The sequence below is a fragment of the Rhinolophus hipposideros genome, assembly GCF_964194185.1.
Source record: "Rhinolophus hipposideros genome assembly, chromosome: 16".
NCBI lineage: Eukaryota > Metazoa > Chordata > Mammalia > Chiroptera > Rhinolophidae > Rhinolophus > Rhinolophus hipposideros.
In genome coordinates, this window is record NC_138062.1 from 42,724,952 (window position 1) to 42,740,400 (window position 15,449).

The following is a 15,449-nucleotide window of genomic DNA, read 5'->3' on the forward strand; positions in this document are numbered from 1 at the left end:
GCCTCTGTTTCTTTGTAAGACCATCCTGTCTGTGTTTTTATGAATCTCCAATGACCCTTTCTCATTTACCTCCTGAAATTTTTAAGGTTCTTTTTTTTTTCCCCCTCTTAATCCTTTCATTTCACCCCAGCCCTTAATGACCACCTCTCCCCCCTGATAAGTCCTCTCCTGGAATATTACCCTCCTTCACAAATTGGGGACAAGCCTCAGTGTTGCCTAGTCAACTTATAAGAAAATACGAGTATCTACACTAGGCATAATCTGAAATTTTCCCAGTAAGTCTAGAACTTATCAGTCTCCTCTCCTACATATTCTGGGCTTTTCCTACTTCTCTTCCCAGTCCTGCGGGCCCCTCCACTCCCCTGTCCCCCAAGAAATGAACTGGTTTCCCCAGCAGGTTTAGCCTTGCGTTGGCCAGCTTATTGTTTCAACGTGATGATGAAGTTGCTGGGCTTGAATGCACAGTTTATGAATTTCCAGGCATTTATGATACCTCCCTGTTGAGTTCCGTGTGGGCAGGGGTGCACATGTGTCCCTGTGGTCGCCAACACTCCTGGACTTTGCAACCCTGCTGGTGTCTAAAAAGATGGAGTCAAGGTTCCTGTTACTAGAGAATCACAGTGTTAGAGGACTAAGGAATGCTGGACTCCAACCTTGACATTTTGCAGCTTTCAAAACAAAGGTAGAGCGAGGTAAAAGGACTTGACCAGGGCCACAGGGCTAGAAATAGAGGAACTGGGGCCACAGCCCAAAGCTGTGCTGTCCCTGTCCATCAGGGCCCTTCTGCTCATACATGGCCCCTTTCAAGGGATCACATGTGTGAGAACTCAGGATGCCCACATCCAACCAAAATGTATCACAGACCCGTGAACATGGATATGCTGAGGAGATGGGGAGGCGCTGTGCCTGTCTGTAGCTTACAACACAGACAATGTCCTGTTAACATTAGGGTCAAAGTGCTCTAATGAGGTTGAATTCGAATCCAAAGAGACCACACTACCCATCCTGCCAATGCTGCTGCCCATTCCCTGCCCTCTAGCTCATTTTGTACAAAGATGGATAGCTTCCCAAAGCACCTCGTGGAGATTGTCATATGATTTTCCTTTCGTTCAATCAGTGCAAAGTTATCCTTTAATTCTGTGAAAAATGGCTTTCTCACATATCTATGCACACACAGTCACACACACATATGAAACATTGGCAGCAGGTACTTTTAATTTGCTGGAAAATATTTCTAAGAAGTCAAACAGCTCCAGCCCAATGAGTGCGCCCTCTGATTGGCTACCCAGACCAGTTGAGGGACCTGATTGGTCCCTGATCCTAAGGACCGATAAGAAGGCTATAAAACCCCTGGGTGCAGCTCTTGGGCCCCCAGTTTGCAAAAGCAAGAGGTGCAAGAAGCAGCGACTGCAGCAGCATAAGCAGCAGCCCCAGCAACAGCAGCAAAAGCGTCAGCAAGAGCAGCAGCAGCAGCAAATCCTCGTCAAATCCTCACCTAGGCTTGCAGTGTATCCAGATCCACATCTTCCCTCAAGCCGGGAGAGGGAAAGAGAAAAGGGGGGAGGCCAAAGAAAACCCCGACAACTTAGCGGAAACTTCTCAGAGAATGCTCCAAAACTCAGCAGTGCTTCTGGTGCTGGTGATCAGTGCTTCTGCAACCCATGAGGCGGAGCAGAATGATTCTGTGAGCCCCAGGAAATCCCGGGTGGCAGCGCAGAACTCAGGTAAGCGGCAAACCCAGGACCGGTTTCTCCCCCAAAGAGCTGTCCTCATTTGCCTCTCGCTTTTGCAATTGTGTCTGTGACCGCTGATCTTGATAATAAACGTGCTTCATGCCTGATGGCCATAAACTGCCAGTGTAATGCAATAGCCCTAGGAAGTGGAGCTCCTTTGTTTAATAAATTGCACGCAACTAACGAAGAAGCTGGGCGCTCTGCTGAGGGTATTTCATTGCATAAGCCTAGCCTGATTGCCTGAAATCTGGCACGTACCCTCTTGGGGGGGGAGGGGCGGGGAGAAGGCTTGAATGTTGGCATGCTTCAAAGCGCTCTCTATACTTTCTAGAAGCTGAAGCTGATCGTAAGGTGAGACATGATTTGGCTGATGCTGTCCCTCTTCCTTCACCCTTAAGACTTGACTTCCCCACCCCTTCAGAGAACACGCCGAAAGCACCCTCTGCAGACTGGTTTACGGAACCATAGCCCTCAAGTCTCACAAACCCAGGACAGATTCAGAGAAAACCCTACACATCCCACCCCCACCACTGCTCCTTCTCTTCCATCCAGCTTTCTCTCCGGCTCCATTCAGTCGCCCGTGCAGCCCGTGGCTAGAGAGCCCCTTGAAAAGGAGTATTTGTGAAACGTAGCAGCTGTTTCTGCAAGGGGAAGGTCTCACTCTAGTCCTGACTCTTGGAGCAGTGAATTGTGTATAAGCTTAGCCTCTAAAAGAAAAGAATCCTGAGGAAGCCAGCACTGACACCTCTGCCTTTTGACTTTGCTTGTCCCCTTTGCTCCTCTCCCATTGCTGCCCTGGCTCCCCCAACTGTCAGCAAAGATGGGATCGCAGGTGTCCAAATGCTGCAGACCATGCTTCCCTCGGAAGAGTAGGTCCCTGCCAAGAGAAGGGCTTTGCTTCACTTCCTTTTGTACTTAGTTGCTATAGAGATGCAGTGATTCACAATTCGAGCTTGCCTAAAACAATAGCAACCCTAATGCATATTAAAACTGCTTAAAGCAAAGTTATAATTTGAACCCGTGGAAATATATAATTAGGGAAATGACTTGTAACATCCCAGAGGCTGCGGGTGGTGGGAGGGGGAGGGGAAGCCTAACCGAACCAGGCTTTTGATCTCAGAGGAGAATCCTATGGTATGAAGGCCGAAGCAGATCATTTCTTGCTGAGCTGCCTGCCAGGACATCCCCCTTCTGTAGGAGAGAAATTATTTTATGGGAGATCTTATCCAGAACGTAGAAAGCCTCATGCAAGTTCTTTGCGTTTTTCTTCCAGTCTTGCACAAGGGGTACCTTGGCCTTATTATTCCACACCTGTGTTTCTCTTTTAGAAAAAAATGGCTTTTAATATGAGAGAGATTATGCATACCTCTAAGCACTGTCCTATGGTGGGGGGTTGGGGTGAAACATGAACGGATCAGATTCCTTTCTGCCAATATGAAGGTAAGTTAAAAGCCCTAATTCGGAAGGGACTCCTGGCAAATACTTCTCTGCCATTTGGACTAAAATTCCATCCTTATTATTCTGAAGTGCATTTTCAGGAGCCAAATGGACTCCCTCACCTTTCCACCTCCTAAACCTGACTACCAGCCACTGCTTTTGCTATCCCATGCTTTCAGGCTCTAAGTGATGCCCTTTGGCTCTGCAGAGCTGCTTCAAGCACTGTGCATTCCAAGGACTCCAATCTTACTCTCCAGCCCCCCAAACTGCGTGGGAATGGTGAGACCAAGAGCCTGTATCTCAGAGGAGAAATGCATTCTCTCTGATCCATGTGCTCTGGCTCTTATGAGCCAAAGGGATCTGCCCATCCCCTCGCTTTCTCAGCCTCCACTCCCCTCTGAATGGGTCTATTTACTGGCCCCATTACAGACCTCTAGGTTAAGTTCTTCTGACCCCATGTCCTTGAATTTTGCCACCACACCATCTTGAGCCTTTGGAACCAACCTCCCTCACTATCTGACCTAGATTGGATGGACTTGTCTCTTTCAGCTGAAGTGGTTCGCTGCCTCAACAGTGCTCTGCAGGTTGGCTGTGGGGCTTTTGCATGCCTGGAAAACTCCACCTGTGACACAGATGGGATGTACGACATCTGTAAATCCTTCTTGTACAGCGCTGCTAAATTTGACACTCAGGTAATAAGACCTTGACCCTGACTCCCACTGGCTGCTTGTCTTTAACATTGTGTTAGACTATCGTTCTGAGGAATCAGTCTTGTAGGGAACCAGTTCTTCTCATCATCCCCATTCTAAATTCTCATCTCCAATGTTTGTACACGTACACACACACACACACACACACACACACACACACATTTTTGGCCTGGAAATAGGTTCTGTATAAGATACTCCTCGCCCACTCGAAGGCAAAATTGTAACATGCTGCTGACAGAGGATGTCTTATAAGGGAGGAGTGATGAGCAGAAAATCTTTGCCTCTTCAAGGGGAAATAAAAATGTTCTTCTAGCAAAGAAGTTATTCTCACTATATGACCTAGCCTACTAGCTTGTGGTTTGAGTTATCAAAGTCTCAATCCCAAGAATACAAAGCCACATCATGACTATTTTTAAGCTGCAGGGTGGTTGATTAAGGTTCACCTCTTTTTTCTCTTGTCCCATTTCATTTCTGTGGAGCTCGGTTCTTAAGGTAATCTTAGGGAGTAGGGACATTTTTTATCCTGGCCACAGCATACAGTTTTCTCATTGCAAGGATATGCAGATGGCCATGGTACAGTGCCAAGAGGCCCCTTAAGTTCCACACAGTGTATGCCCTGTCCTCTCTTGTCAGCTTGAGCTGAAGCGTTTCCTCCTACCCCCTTCCTTGGCAGGGAAAAGCATTTGTCAAAGAGAGCTTGAAGTGCATCGCCAATGGGGTCACCGCCAAGGTCTTCCTCGCCATTCGGAGGTGCTCCACTTTCCAGAGGATGATTGCCGAAGTGCAGGAGGAGTGCTACAGCAAGCTGAATGTGTGCAGTATCGCCAAGCGGAACCCCGAAGCCATCACAGAAGTCGTCCAGCTCCCCAATCACTTCTCCAACAGGTACGAAACAAGTCCACTTTTTTGCAATTAGGGTGGGATGAGGAGTGGTTGGCTGACAGAGCCAGACACAGAAAGGGGGCAAAATTGCCACAGTCATGCTGTTATTTTAGCTTGCAGTCTTCCCAGCTTTTGTAGGAAAAATATGTTTGTGATTGGTTGTGACAGCTTAAGCAGGCTGGGATTTTTTTTTTCCTTCCCCCACTGTGACAGGAAAAGTCTCCCCATGCAGCTAATAGAAAGCTTTATTTTCAGCATCCCTGGGTGCACTTTCATTGTCACTTTCTTGCCATAAGCCTGAAGGGAATTGTGAAGTCTATGGAAACAAGCTTTTGAGACATCAAATTTAGCAGAATGACTATGCACAGTACAACAGGCCATTATAAAAACCCTGATCAAAGGTCATAGAGCAGTCTTTTAAATCTGCATGGATTTTGAGACAGCCCCAAGCCCAATCAGATATTTCACTAGGTAGCCCAGAGCAAGCCATCTCACTTCCCTGGGACTCACATTTCCTTTGCGAAAAGTGAAATGGCTAGACTAGAAGATTCCCATATTCTCTTCCAGGCCAATGTTATGCCATTCCTCTACTCCTAGATTTCCTGCAATGAGGTTCTGGTGACAGCCCAGATCACAGTCTCATCTTAGTAATCTAATGCCACCCAAAGCCACTGAGCTGGTAATATCTGAGCATCATGCCTTATTGTGCCCCTGACTCAAGGTCTTCACCAGTCAGGAGTGGATCCCTACCACATGAGAGGGCCGACATCCTTGTTCCATGGCCTAGAAAGGTTCCCAGCAAGACCTGGGCTTCCCTATCTGTGACCAACTTAACAGAGGTGCTGATGGGGCTCGCATGGAGGTATGACCAAGGCAACGCAGACTTCAGCCTACTGTGACGCCCCACAGGCTAAAACTCGACTCTCAATCCTTAAATGCTGTGATTCGTTAACTCTCCAGCCAAAGCTGCACATATTCACAAAGATCAGTCCTATTCGTGTTACTCTGACCACCTGGGAGCTAATGCAGACTTGCCTGATTAATTTCCTAACCAGATGCAGCCACCCTTCTTCAGATAGTGGCTACAGCCTTGTCCTTCTGGGGTTTCCCAGTGATTCAGGCATGTACGTAAAGGCAACTGGAAAACGGGAAAAGTAGCTCCTCCTTAGAGAAAGGTTAAGACCCTTGACATTAAAATTTTGTAGAAGTTCTGATTCACTCTTAACTGTAGGTCAGTCTTCAGAACCTGGTGTCAATTTATAAACATCATTTGTTTGGTCCTTGGAAGCCACTTTGTCATAGGTCCTAACTGATTTACTCAGAACAGGAAAATCAAATCCAGCATTTATCTCAAATGGCCTATCCCTTTATATTGACCTTGGTCTTAACATTTTCCTAGGAAGATTCTTATTACATCTGGCGAGAAAAAGAACCTGGCTAATTGTTGGAGACTCCCTTTACCATAAGGAAGAGAAATAAAGAATTCTTAGTCTGACAGGGGCTAGGGACAAAGGATGTATTAGTGTGGTAGCTGGAGGGCAAGGGGTATGGTAGTGAAGCAATTATTATAAGTGTAGACCTTTAAGGAGCCTGTCACAATTCATAATCTATAATATGGCATATAACCAACCAATGTTGAGGCAATACTCATCATCTCTCTATTTCAACTGAGGTAGCATCTTCCATTATGAAGAGAGGTCTTATAGAAAGGATGACACAGATTCTGGACTGGTGAGCCTAACTGTGTAAGAAGAGACTAGTAATAGTTCTAATCAGGCCACTATTCCTTTTAATAGGTGCCTTCTTCTCACCTCCATAAAATGATCACAAAGAATCTTGTTATCACCTTCTTTCATCGTAGGGGAATCACATGTATTAGGAAATTGGGGGGAAAATGTCCACCAGAATCTTGGTTTGAAGACCAGAACCTTCCATGCAACTCTTACCTTTCTCCAATTATTGCACTTCAACTACTAATATTACTCCTGCTGAGAACTGTAGAGGTTTCCGGTTCCATTCTGGGCTTGATTTGCTCTATTTAAGCTCCTCACTCTCCTGAAACATCCTGCTTTCCCAGCCTCTGTCCCACCATAGATTCACGCTAACTTGTGCCAATTGGCACAGAATTGTGAAAGGAAGTAGTTACAGGTTCATTCCACCTTCCTGTGACTTATCTAGCCTGAGATTTGGGCCTGGGAGAATCCAAAAGACTGGACCAGGAGCCAGCACAGGGAAGTTTTCCATGAGAGAAATGCACTTAGAAGTGGCAGGATAGCTGGAGTGTTCCCCTGGCTGAATTGGCAAACTACTCATTCAACCATGAGGGAAGCAGGCAAAATTGATCCAGCACGCTGGACAGTGTGAGGCTTGGGAAGGAATCTGACCAACCCAGATCCAGGATGGGAAAACTGACAAAGCTTCCAGCTCTCTAGGGCATGGATAGGGAACAGGAAACAGAAGAATAATATTGATCAAGGGAAACAAAGGACTATTTATAAACTCTCACACAGTATGTTTCTAGGCAGTTTGTGTGTATTTGGGTAAGCATGGCTGAAACAGTAGCTATGGAGAATATCTGATCTTATTCTTTTCCAAGGAAAAAAAAGGCAGTAATGGAATTTCCAAACTGGGAAAGAAGAGAGATGCTTTATAAGGTCCTTCCAGGGTGGGTTAATCAAAACGCTTAGTTCACCAAGTCTTTGCAACAGATCCCCACCACCTCTCATAAAGATGAAGAAATCTTAAATCTTAAATCAGAAATCTGAAATCTTAAGGCCCATCATGTAAAGGATGGGCCTTAAGCAGAGCTGCACTATTTTTTTTTGTTAAATTGAGAAGGAACATATGTATCAAATCCCGACGAACACAGAATGTCATAGAGGTTATCTAGACTAACTGCCTCATTTTACTGATTAAAGAACAAAAGCCCAGAGAGGGTTGCGACCTGCTGAAGGTCACACAGCTGGTAAATGACAGAGTTGAGCCTAGAACTCCCATGGCCTCAAGCCAAGCTATTTGATTTCTACTTCAAAAATGGCAGCCAATAAAACCTGCAGGATAATCCAAAAATAGAATACCAACCAAGCAGAATTGAATAAATGTGCCCCAGGGTGATCAACAATTAGATTTGTGTACATCCTCTCCTCAAAGAGAAGGCACATCTTACCAATAGCTATAGAAACATCAAGACTTGGTACCAGATGGTGCTCAATAAATATGTGATAATTGCTAAATCATCTTTTACTGGAGACCTAATCTCCTAAATAATCTCAGTGACTTATATATAGGACAAATCCGTCTCATTAACTCACACAATCCCAGAGGTCAATGTCATATTCCATCCCTTAATGGAGATGCACAGAATTAGCCTACTTCTTGCTCTGGCAAATGGTATTGACATCAAGGCCGCCTGACAGGTTTTCTACTTAGAGGAGCTGCTGATGGAGCCATGAATGTTTTCTATTCCAAGGAGCTCTCTTGGCCTACCCTTGTTGAGGTAACAAAGCTCCATGAGAGAAACTAAGGGTAGGTTTGGGTTTAGTCACTAAGAGCAGGATGGCAAGGTACCAAGAAACACCAAGAACAGATATCCTATCTAAGGCCAGAAGAGAAAGCCAACAGTAAAGGTGGGAGCCCTCGGGGAAAGAAAGTAAGCCCTTCCCTTGGACAAAGTGGGGCCAGAGGGACACACCTAGCCTTAAAGAGGTATGGCCAGCTACAGAAGCTGAGTTACCTTACTGGCATTAGACTTCTTCACCCAGGCAAGAGCTTTCAATGTTGATTTAAGGAAAGACTATCTTCTCCAGCCCATATGGGAGGTCATCTGGTATAAATAGTTCTTTCTAGAAGTGGAAGTGTTAACTTCTAAGTTATAAAGTCCTCATTGGAGAGGGGAGGGAGGGTCAGAAACCTTATTCTCTAGGATCTAATCACCCTGATCCAGGGGGCCCATGACCTAGCAGAATCCACAAGTAAAGAGATGCCTGGGGATCGATGTGGGTGTGTAGACTTCTGAACAAGTAGCTTATTCTCAGTGTTTGGTACAAGTGGCTTATTCTCTGGTTTTCCAAAACCATTTTTCTCCCTACTTCCCCATCCAAGCGAGATCTGCTTTGACTCATGTGCTTTATAATTCCAAGGAGTTGGAAAATGTGTTTCTCTGCCAGAGAATCCCAATTTTAACAACAGCTGGATATAAAACCCCCCATCCTCGTGGGAGAGATAGAGCCAGGTCTATGTCTGAGACCCAGATAGGCCACTCGTCTTTCAGTCCCCAAATTCATTCTGCTCACTCACAGAAGGGTGACTGCTTTGCTTCATTAACCACGTTCCACCCTATTTATTGTACATCCTTGAAAGGACCTCTCTGGGGGGTTAAGTTATTCTGGAAAGATGTTTGATCCTGTGCTCTGGGAGGTGAGTTAAAAATAAATAGGTTTCTTTTCACGGATGATCTTATGGCCCTGTCGATCCCCAAGCTCCTCTGAGGAAAGGGTCTCTCCACATAAATACTGCAGATAACTGTCATCAGGAGAGTCTGTTAATAGTGAACACAGAGATAATGGCTTTTCACAATAGTCACCACCTCAAAATGGAGCAAATGCAGCCCAACTCAAATCAGAAAATACCTGAACTGTCCTCCCACAGAACAGGACAAATAACTTCTAGGTATAAATATTAGACAGTTTAAATCCTTTCTGAGCCATAACACTCAGCGGCAGTGTTTCGGATGTTTAAAGGATTTGCACCAAAAATGAAGGTAGTTTATACAAAACACAAGGGTTTTTTTGTAATATTTACCACACCTACAGATAATTTTTCTGATCGAATCATGACTTGTGGGAAAGAATTATATTTTTAAAGCTTCATTTCCCCTGTGGCCACAAAATAAGTCAACAGTGAATGGGTGATATTCCCCTATGCTACTGGCACATGAGGGATACAAAGAATAAGGACACAAATCCTGCCTTCAATAAGTTTAGAGTCTAGTTCAGGAAAACAAAACCATCACTAACCACCAAATGCTGTCCTATGTGCTGCTAACCACACATCTATTAAATGTCCAAAAAAAGGAAAAGGCCAGAAAAAGCTAGAGCAGTGAGAGAAGGCTTCCTGGAATTATTGAGGCATGAACCATTAAAGACCATAAATCGTTCCATGTAATATCCTCATTGCCTGGCATTTGGCCTTCTCACTACACTATACCTTTGGAGTATATTGACACTGAAGACAGGAGATTCCTTTACAAATACAAGTTTAGTTAGAATATGTACTCACATGCATGGATACCTACACACATATGGCACCAAGAAAAAGGAAAGTTGCAAAGAGGCATCAAAATAACTGCAAATCTATGTGCAATAACTATTAATATAAGTCCCAAGTGTTGGGCTCACCCCATGATATTTGACTAAGTCCCACTTCTACTACTAACCCATTGTATGACCTTAGACAAGTCACTTCAGCGGTTCCACCTTAGTTTCTCCTCTATAAAATGAGATGCTGAAATAGTCACTAAACGATCTCTGCAATTTCATCTAGCTCTATGATTCTGTTTTTAAAACTTTTACACATCGCTGTCAGCCTACCACCCAAAGTAGATCCCATGAGCTCTACACACGAAGGCAGACCTGTCTTGCATTGTGTGCTAAATCCTGGAGGCGTGCGTGCTCCAACTAAGAAGACACTGCACGAAGGCTAGATTCCAAAGAGACTGTCAGCTGATGACCTCTTTGGGTTTGCACGGTCTGGCCATTCGGGATCAGTGTTGGCTGGAGCCCCAAAGAAAGCCCGCTCTGGCTTTGTTCTCACTGAATGACTGTCTCACGTGTTCTCTTTCTCAATGCAGATACTATAACAGACTTGTCCGAAGCCTACTGGAATGTGATGGTGACACCGTCAGCACAATCAGAGACAGCCTGATGGAGAAAATTGGGCCCAACATGGCCAGCCTTTTTCACATCCTGCAGACAGATCACTGTGCCCAAACACACCCACGAGCTGACTTCAACAGGAGGCGCACCAGTGAGCCACAGAAGCTGAAAGTCCTCCTCAGGAACCTCCGAGGTGAGGTGGCCTCTCCCACCCACATGAAACGCACCTCACAAGAGAGTGCGTAACCGGGGAGAGGTGTTCACAACCTCACCAAACTAATCCCATTTAAGGGTGTTCACCCTCCAACTTTGAGTGTACTGTGCCTGGTTTGATTTTTTTTTTTAAGTAGTTTCTATCCCCCCTTAAAGAAAATTGCATGAAACTAGGCTTCTGTAATCAATACCCCAACATTCCACGATGGCAGTATTCCCACAAACAGAACATGTGTGTCTTTCTGCCTCTCCTCAGGAGAAAGGACCCTCTTTTATCACTTTCCTCTACCATGTCTTTTCCCAGCTCCCCTCAAAACTACTCTCAAAGATAAAACATTCATGTAATTCCCCAGTCATTGTAATTTGAAGAGCCCTTTAGAATGGTTGCCCCCAGTAGAGTTAGCTGATAAGAAGCAACTTAATTTAAATGCATGTCTTAAATGCTCATAAAGATGTTAAATGGAATTCGTGTTATGAATCTGTGCTGGCCATGGACGAATATGAATGTCATGTTTGAATTCTTGATCTCTCATGAGCCAATGTCTTATGGTCTTGATTCTCCAATGTCTCATCTCCTTTCCAACACATTTACCAAATTGCTCAAGCCTGGCTCTCCAACCAGACTTTGAGCCTGCCTCTTCTTGCATCTAATGAAAAACAAAAAGCTAACATCTTTATGTACTGTAACTGCTCAGAGCTTTAAAAGTTATCTTTAACAATTGTCTTAAAACCAGAGAATCTTAAGGTCTAACTGTGGAATATAAATAGCTGAAAACTAATGTACTGTACATAAATTTCCAGAGGACTCTGCTTAAACAAAGCAGTATATAATAACTTTATTGCATATAGATTTAGTTTTGTAACTTAGCTTTATTTTTCTTTTCCTGGGAATGGAATAACTATCTCACTTCCAGATATCCACATAAATGCTCCTTGTGGCCTTTTTTATAACTAAGGGGGTAGAAGTAGTTTTCGTCAACATCAAAACTTAAGATGGGCCTGTATGAGATAGGAAACACCAACAGGTTTATCTGAAGGACCCCAGGTTACGATTTTAATCTCCCAGCCCACCTCAACCCAGAGGCGACTCTGACTTAGACCTATGCTGAAACAGCTCTGTCACATCTAACTGGAAATGACAGGAACCAAAAAGAGCATCCCTTTGGCTTGGACCACTTAGAGTGTGATAAGGCCTATTACACCTTGAGAAGTGGCAGTTCTTGACTCACCACCTTTCTTCAGTGCCTGGTATGCCTGTAAACTGATGATGGGTGGGAGAGTTTCATGAAATCAATCAGGAATGAGTCAATCAGCCTTTGGGTCTTTAGTTCAGGGGCCATGGGGCTGAGGGGGTATAAACAACCCTGGGCTGTCCAGCCTTAATAGACTCCTCTTACATTTTTGTCCTGTAGCACGCTGCCTGCCAAAGTAGTCCTGGCAGCTGGGCCATCTCTGTAGGATTGCAAAAAAAAAAAAGAAAAAGAAAAAAAAAGAATGAGGGAAAACAGTGCTGGTGGTTTGATCATTTCTGCCGTGATGTTTACAAGATGGCGACCACCAAAGCCAAACGATTAACCTATCTATGAACAACAGTAGTTTCTCAGGGTCCCTGTCCTTGAACCCAACAGTCCCTTATGAGCGTCACTGCCCACCAAAGGTCAATGTTGAGAAAGGAGGAGGGAGGAGGGGTAGGACTGTAGGGCCACTCCAAACTTGCTCAAGTAGAAACTATTGGTGCTTGACTCTTACCAGGCAAAACTCAAGATTTGACCAAATCGAGTGATAGGGATCCTGGTGGGAGGAGGGAGGGCACATCTCCAGAAAAATGAAAAGCAATACAACTTTACCATAAAGCCTTTAAAACCAGTAACGTGCTGCTCAAGGACCAAGAGCGATTGCAGCAGACCCAGCAGCAGCAGCACAAGCAATGCTGCCTTTGTCCCCATACAGCCTCTAAGCGTGCTGACATCAGATTGTTAAGAGCATTTTTATACTCAGAACTGTCCTATCCCCAGGTCCCCAAACATATGGACACTGCCTTAGCCTCTTGGAAATCAGGTAGACCATACTCTAAGTTGACTCTCTCCCTCCCTCCCTCCCCCACCAGGCAAGGCTGACTTCCCCGAACCAGAAACGCTATTAAAGTGTGTGTGTTGTGTCCATTTCGCAAAACCCACGAAACCAGGACCCCAATGCGACAAGTCGTTCATGAGTATTCCTAGCAAAATTCTCTCTTAGTTTAGTCCAGTAGATTCTCTTTTTTTGCTGTGACCTCTTCACACCGTGGTACCCCCCTTTTCTCCCCACAATGATATTTATATATGTATCTGTAATACATATATCTACACATACGGAAAGAAGCAGTTCTCACGATGTTGCTAGTTTTTTGCTTCTCTTTCCCCATCCCACTCCCCCCACTTCCTCTAAAACTTCCAAAGCTTCGTCTTATGTTTCCTGCACAGAGTGATTCCAGCTGACCTAGAACAGTTTGCATGATTCTCCTGTTGTGATTTGGTTGCACTTTAGACATGTTTGTGCCATTATATTTGCATTATGTATTTATAATTTAAATGATATTTAGGTTTTTGGCTGAGTACTGGAATAAACAGTGAGCATATCTGGTATATGTCATTATTTATTGTTAAATTACATTTTTAAGCTCCATGTGCATATAAAGGTTATGAAACATATCATGGTAATGACAGATGCAAGTTATTTTATTTGCTTATTTTTATAATTAAAGATGCCATAGCTTAATATGAAACCTTTGGTGAATTCCTTCTAAGATAAAAAATAATAATAAAGTGTTACGTTTTATTGGTTTTTTTCCCCAATGTCTTTCATTGTTATTCTTTAAAAACTTCTTGAATGAGACTTTCTGAACATGAAGTTAATAGCTGATTAATTTCTTTTAAATCACTAATTGACACTAATTTAAAGTGTCAATATGTAAATGAACATAGTTGAAAAATCAACATTTTCCAAATTTCCGTAAAACCATTTAGTGGCTCCCATTACCCTCACAGTAAAATTGCAACCCAAGTTCATTACAAGCTCAGAAGAAGCTTTATGGTCTCTGCTCATTCTCAAAACTCACTTTTCCTCCAGTTTAATGAACTCTACACCCAGCGGTGCAAGAGCTCTAGAAAGGATTCGCGCTCTCACCTTGTAGAACTTTATTGATGCGTTTCTCACTTTCAAGAAGACCTTGTCGTTCACCTAGATTGGAAGCACCTTTGCTTGTTCCCCAATGTGTTCACAGCCCTGAAGCAGCACCCAGCTTGCAGGATGCCCTCACTAATACTTTAAATGAGTGAACGATTTAGAAAGAGTCAGAAGAGGGGACAATTGCATCAATGTGACAAGGGGGGCAGATAGCTCTGTGATGAGACGGGTCCAGCTCTGGGTCAAACTTCTGGGATTTGAATTCTGGCTCTGCCACTTACTAACTGCTTGTTGTCAGATGAATTACTTAATGTCAAAATACATCAGTTTCTTCCTATAAAATGAGGCTGGCGATAACTATCCAGAAGGCTATTAGAAGGAGATAAAATAAGTGAAGTGCTTACATGCCCAATACACTTGGAACGCTCAATATGTTTCAGCCATTATCATCATTACAAGTAAAAGGGTTGAGAGTAAAAGGAGGGAACTCCCCCTCTCACAAAATAGGGGAAGGATTCATAGCAGAATGCCATTTAGCTGGGTCTTCAAAGATGATCACAAGTTCAGTCACAGAAAGAAGGGGGCTTCTATGGTATAGTTTTTTCAAGGAGAGGTCTTAGCGTTTTTTTTAATTAGTGGATTTTTCTCATACTTTAGATTCAAATAGGGACATTTTTCTCAGTATCATTCTTTTCTAACTCCACATTGCATTTTCCCAAGTTCAGATATGAACAGGACAGTTAATAAGCACTACAAGAGTTGTCACTCCAAGGTCAAAAATGTATTGCATTTACTTTTCTCTGACCTGGCCAAGGAAAAAGAGTATATTTATTTCATTACAATCTTTCATCCTCAGTCTTCTTTTATCTATGTCTACCTATACAGAGAGGCTATATATTACACTATAGTGTAGTGTTTAAGAACTTAGACCTGGGATTTCCATGAACTGAGTTCAAATCCTCATTCCTTGACTACCTCTGTGGCCTTGGGCCAAGTGTCTGATATCTTCACACATTAGTTTTTTTTTACCTATGAAGTTATTCCTATGAAATAGAGAGAAATAATAGATCCTACCTCCTAGAGGAATTGTGAGCATTAACTGAGTTCTATAGAAAGCATTTAAAACAGTGCCTAGCAAATAGCAAGTGCCCCCAAAATAATATTTATTGAGCACTCAACAAATGTTAACTATTACCATTTACATGAATACTATCGCCATCATTTAAATTCGATTTCCACCCGTGACATGGGCCTTGAGGCACCATTTTGGATGAAGGTTCTTGTTCTTTTGTCTTTTTAGATCACTATACATTACTTTTTAATCAAGATTTTATGCATTTCATAAAATGCTGCAAACTACCAAAAATGGCAAATATACGAACATCTGCATCCCATCACCAAGCTTAACAAATGAAACAGCACAGATCTAATAGTCT

General features: G+C 43.6%; 1 protein-coding gene across 1 annotated transcript; it reads left to right on the forward strand.

Moving 5' to 3' along the window:
- Window positions 1–1,379: 1,379 nt before the first annotated feature.
- Window positions 1,380–13,679, forward strand: STC1 (stanniocalcin 1). The gene is made up of 4 exons (XM_081076456.1): window positions 1,380–1,724; window positions 3,720–3,862; window positions 4,554–4,765; window positions 10,611–13,679. Exons 1-4 carry the CDS (start codon window positions 1,607–1,609, stop codon window positions 10,879–10,881), a joined length of 744 nt encoding a protein of 247 aa, XP_080932582.1. The 5' UTR covers window positions 1,380–1,606; the 3' UTR covers window positions 10,882–13,679.
- The last annotated feature ends 1,770 nt before the right edge of the window (window positions 13,680–15,449 follow it).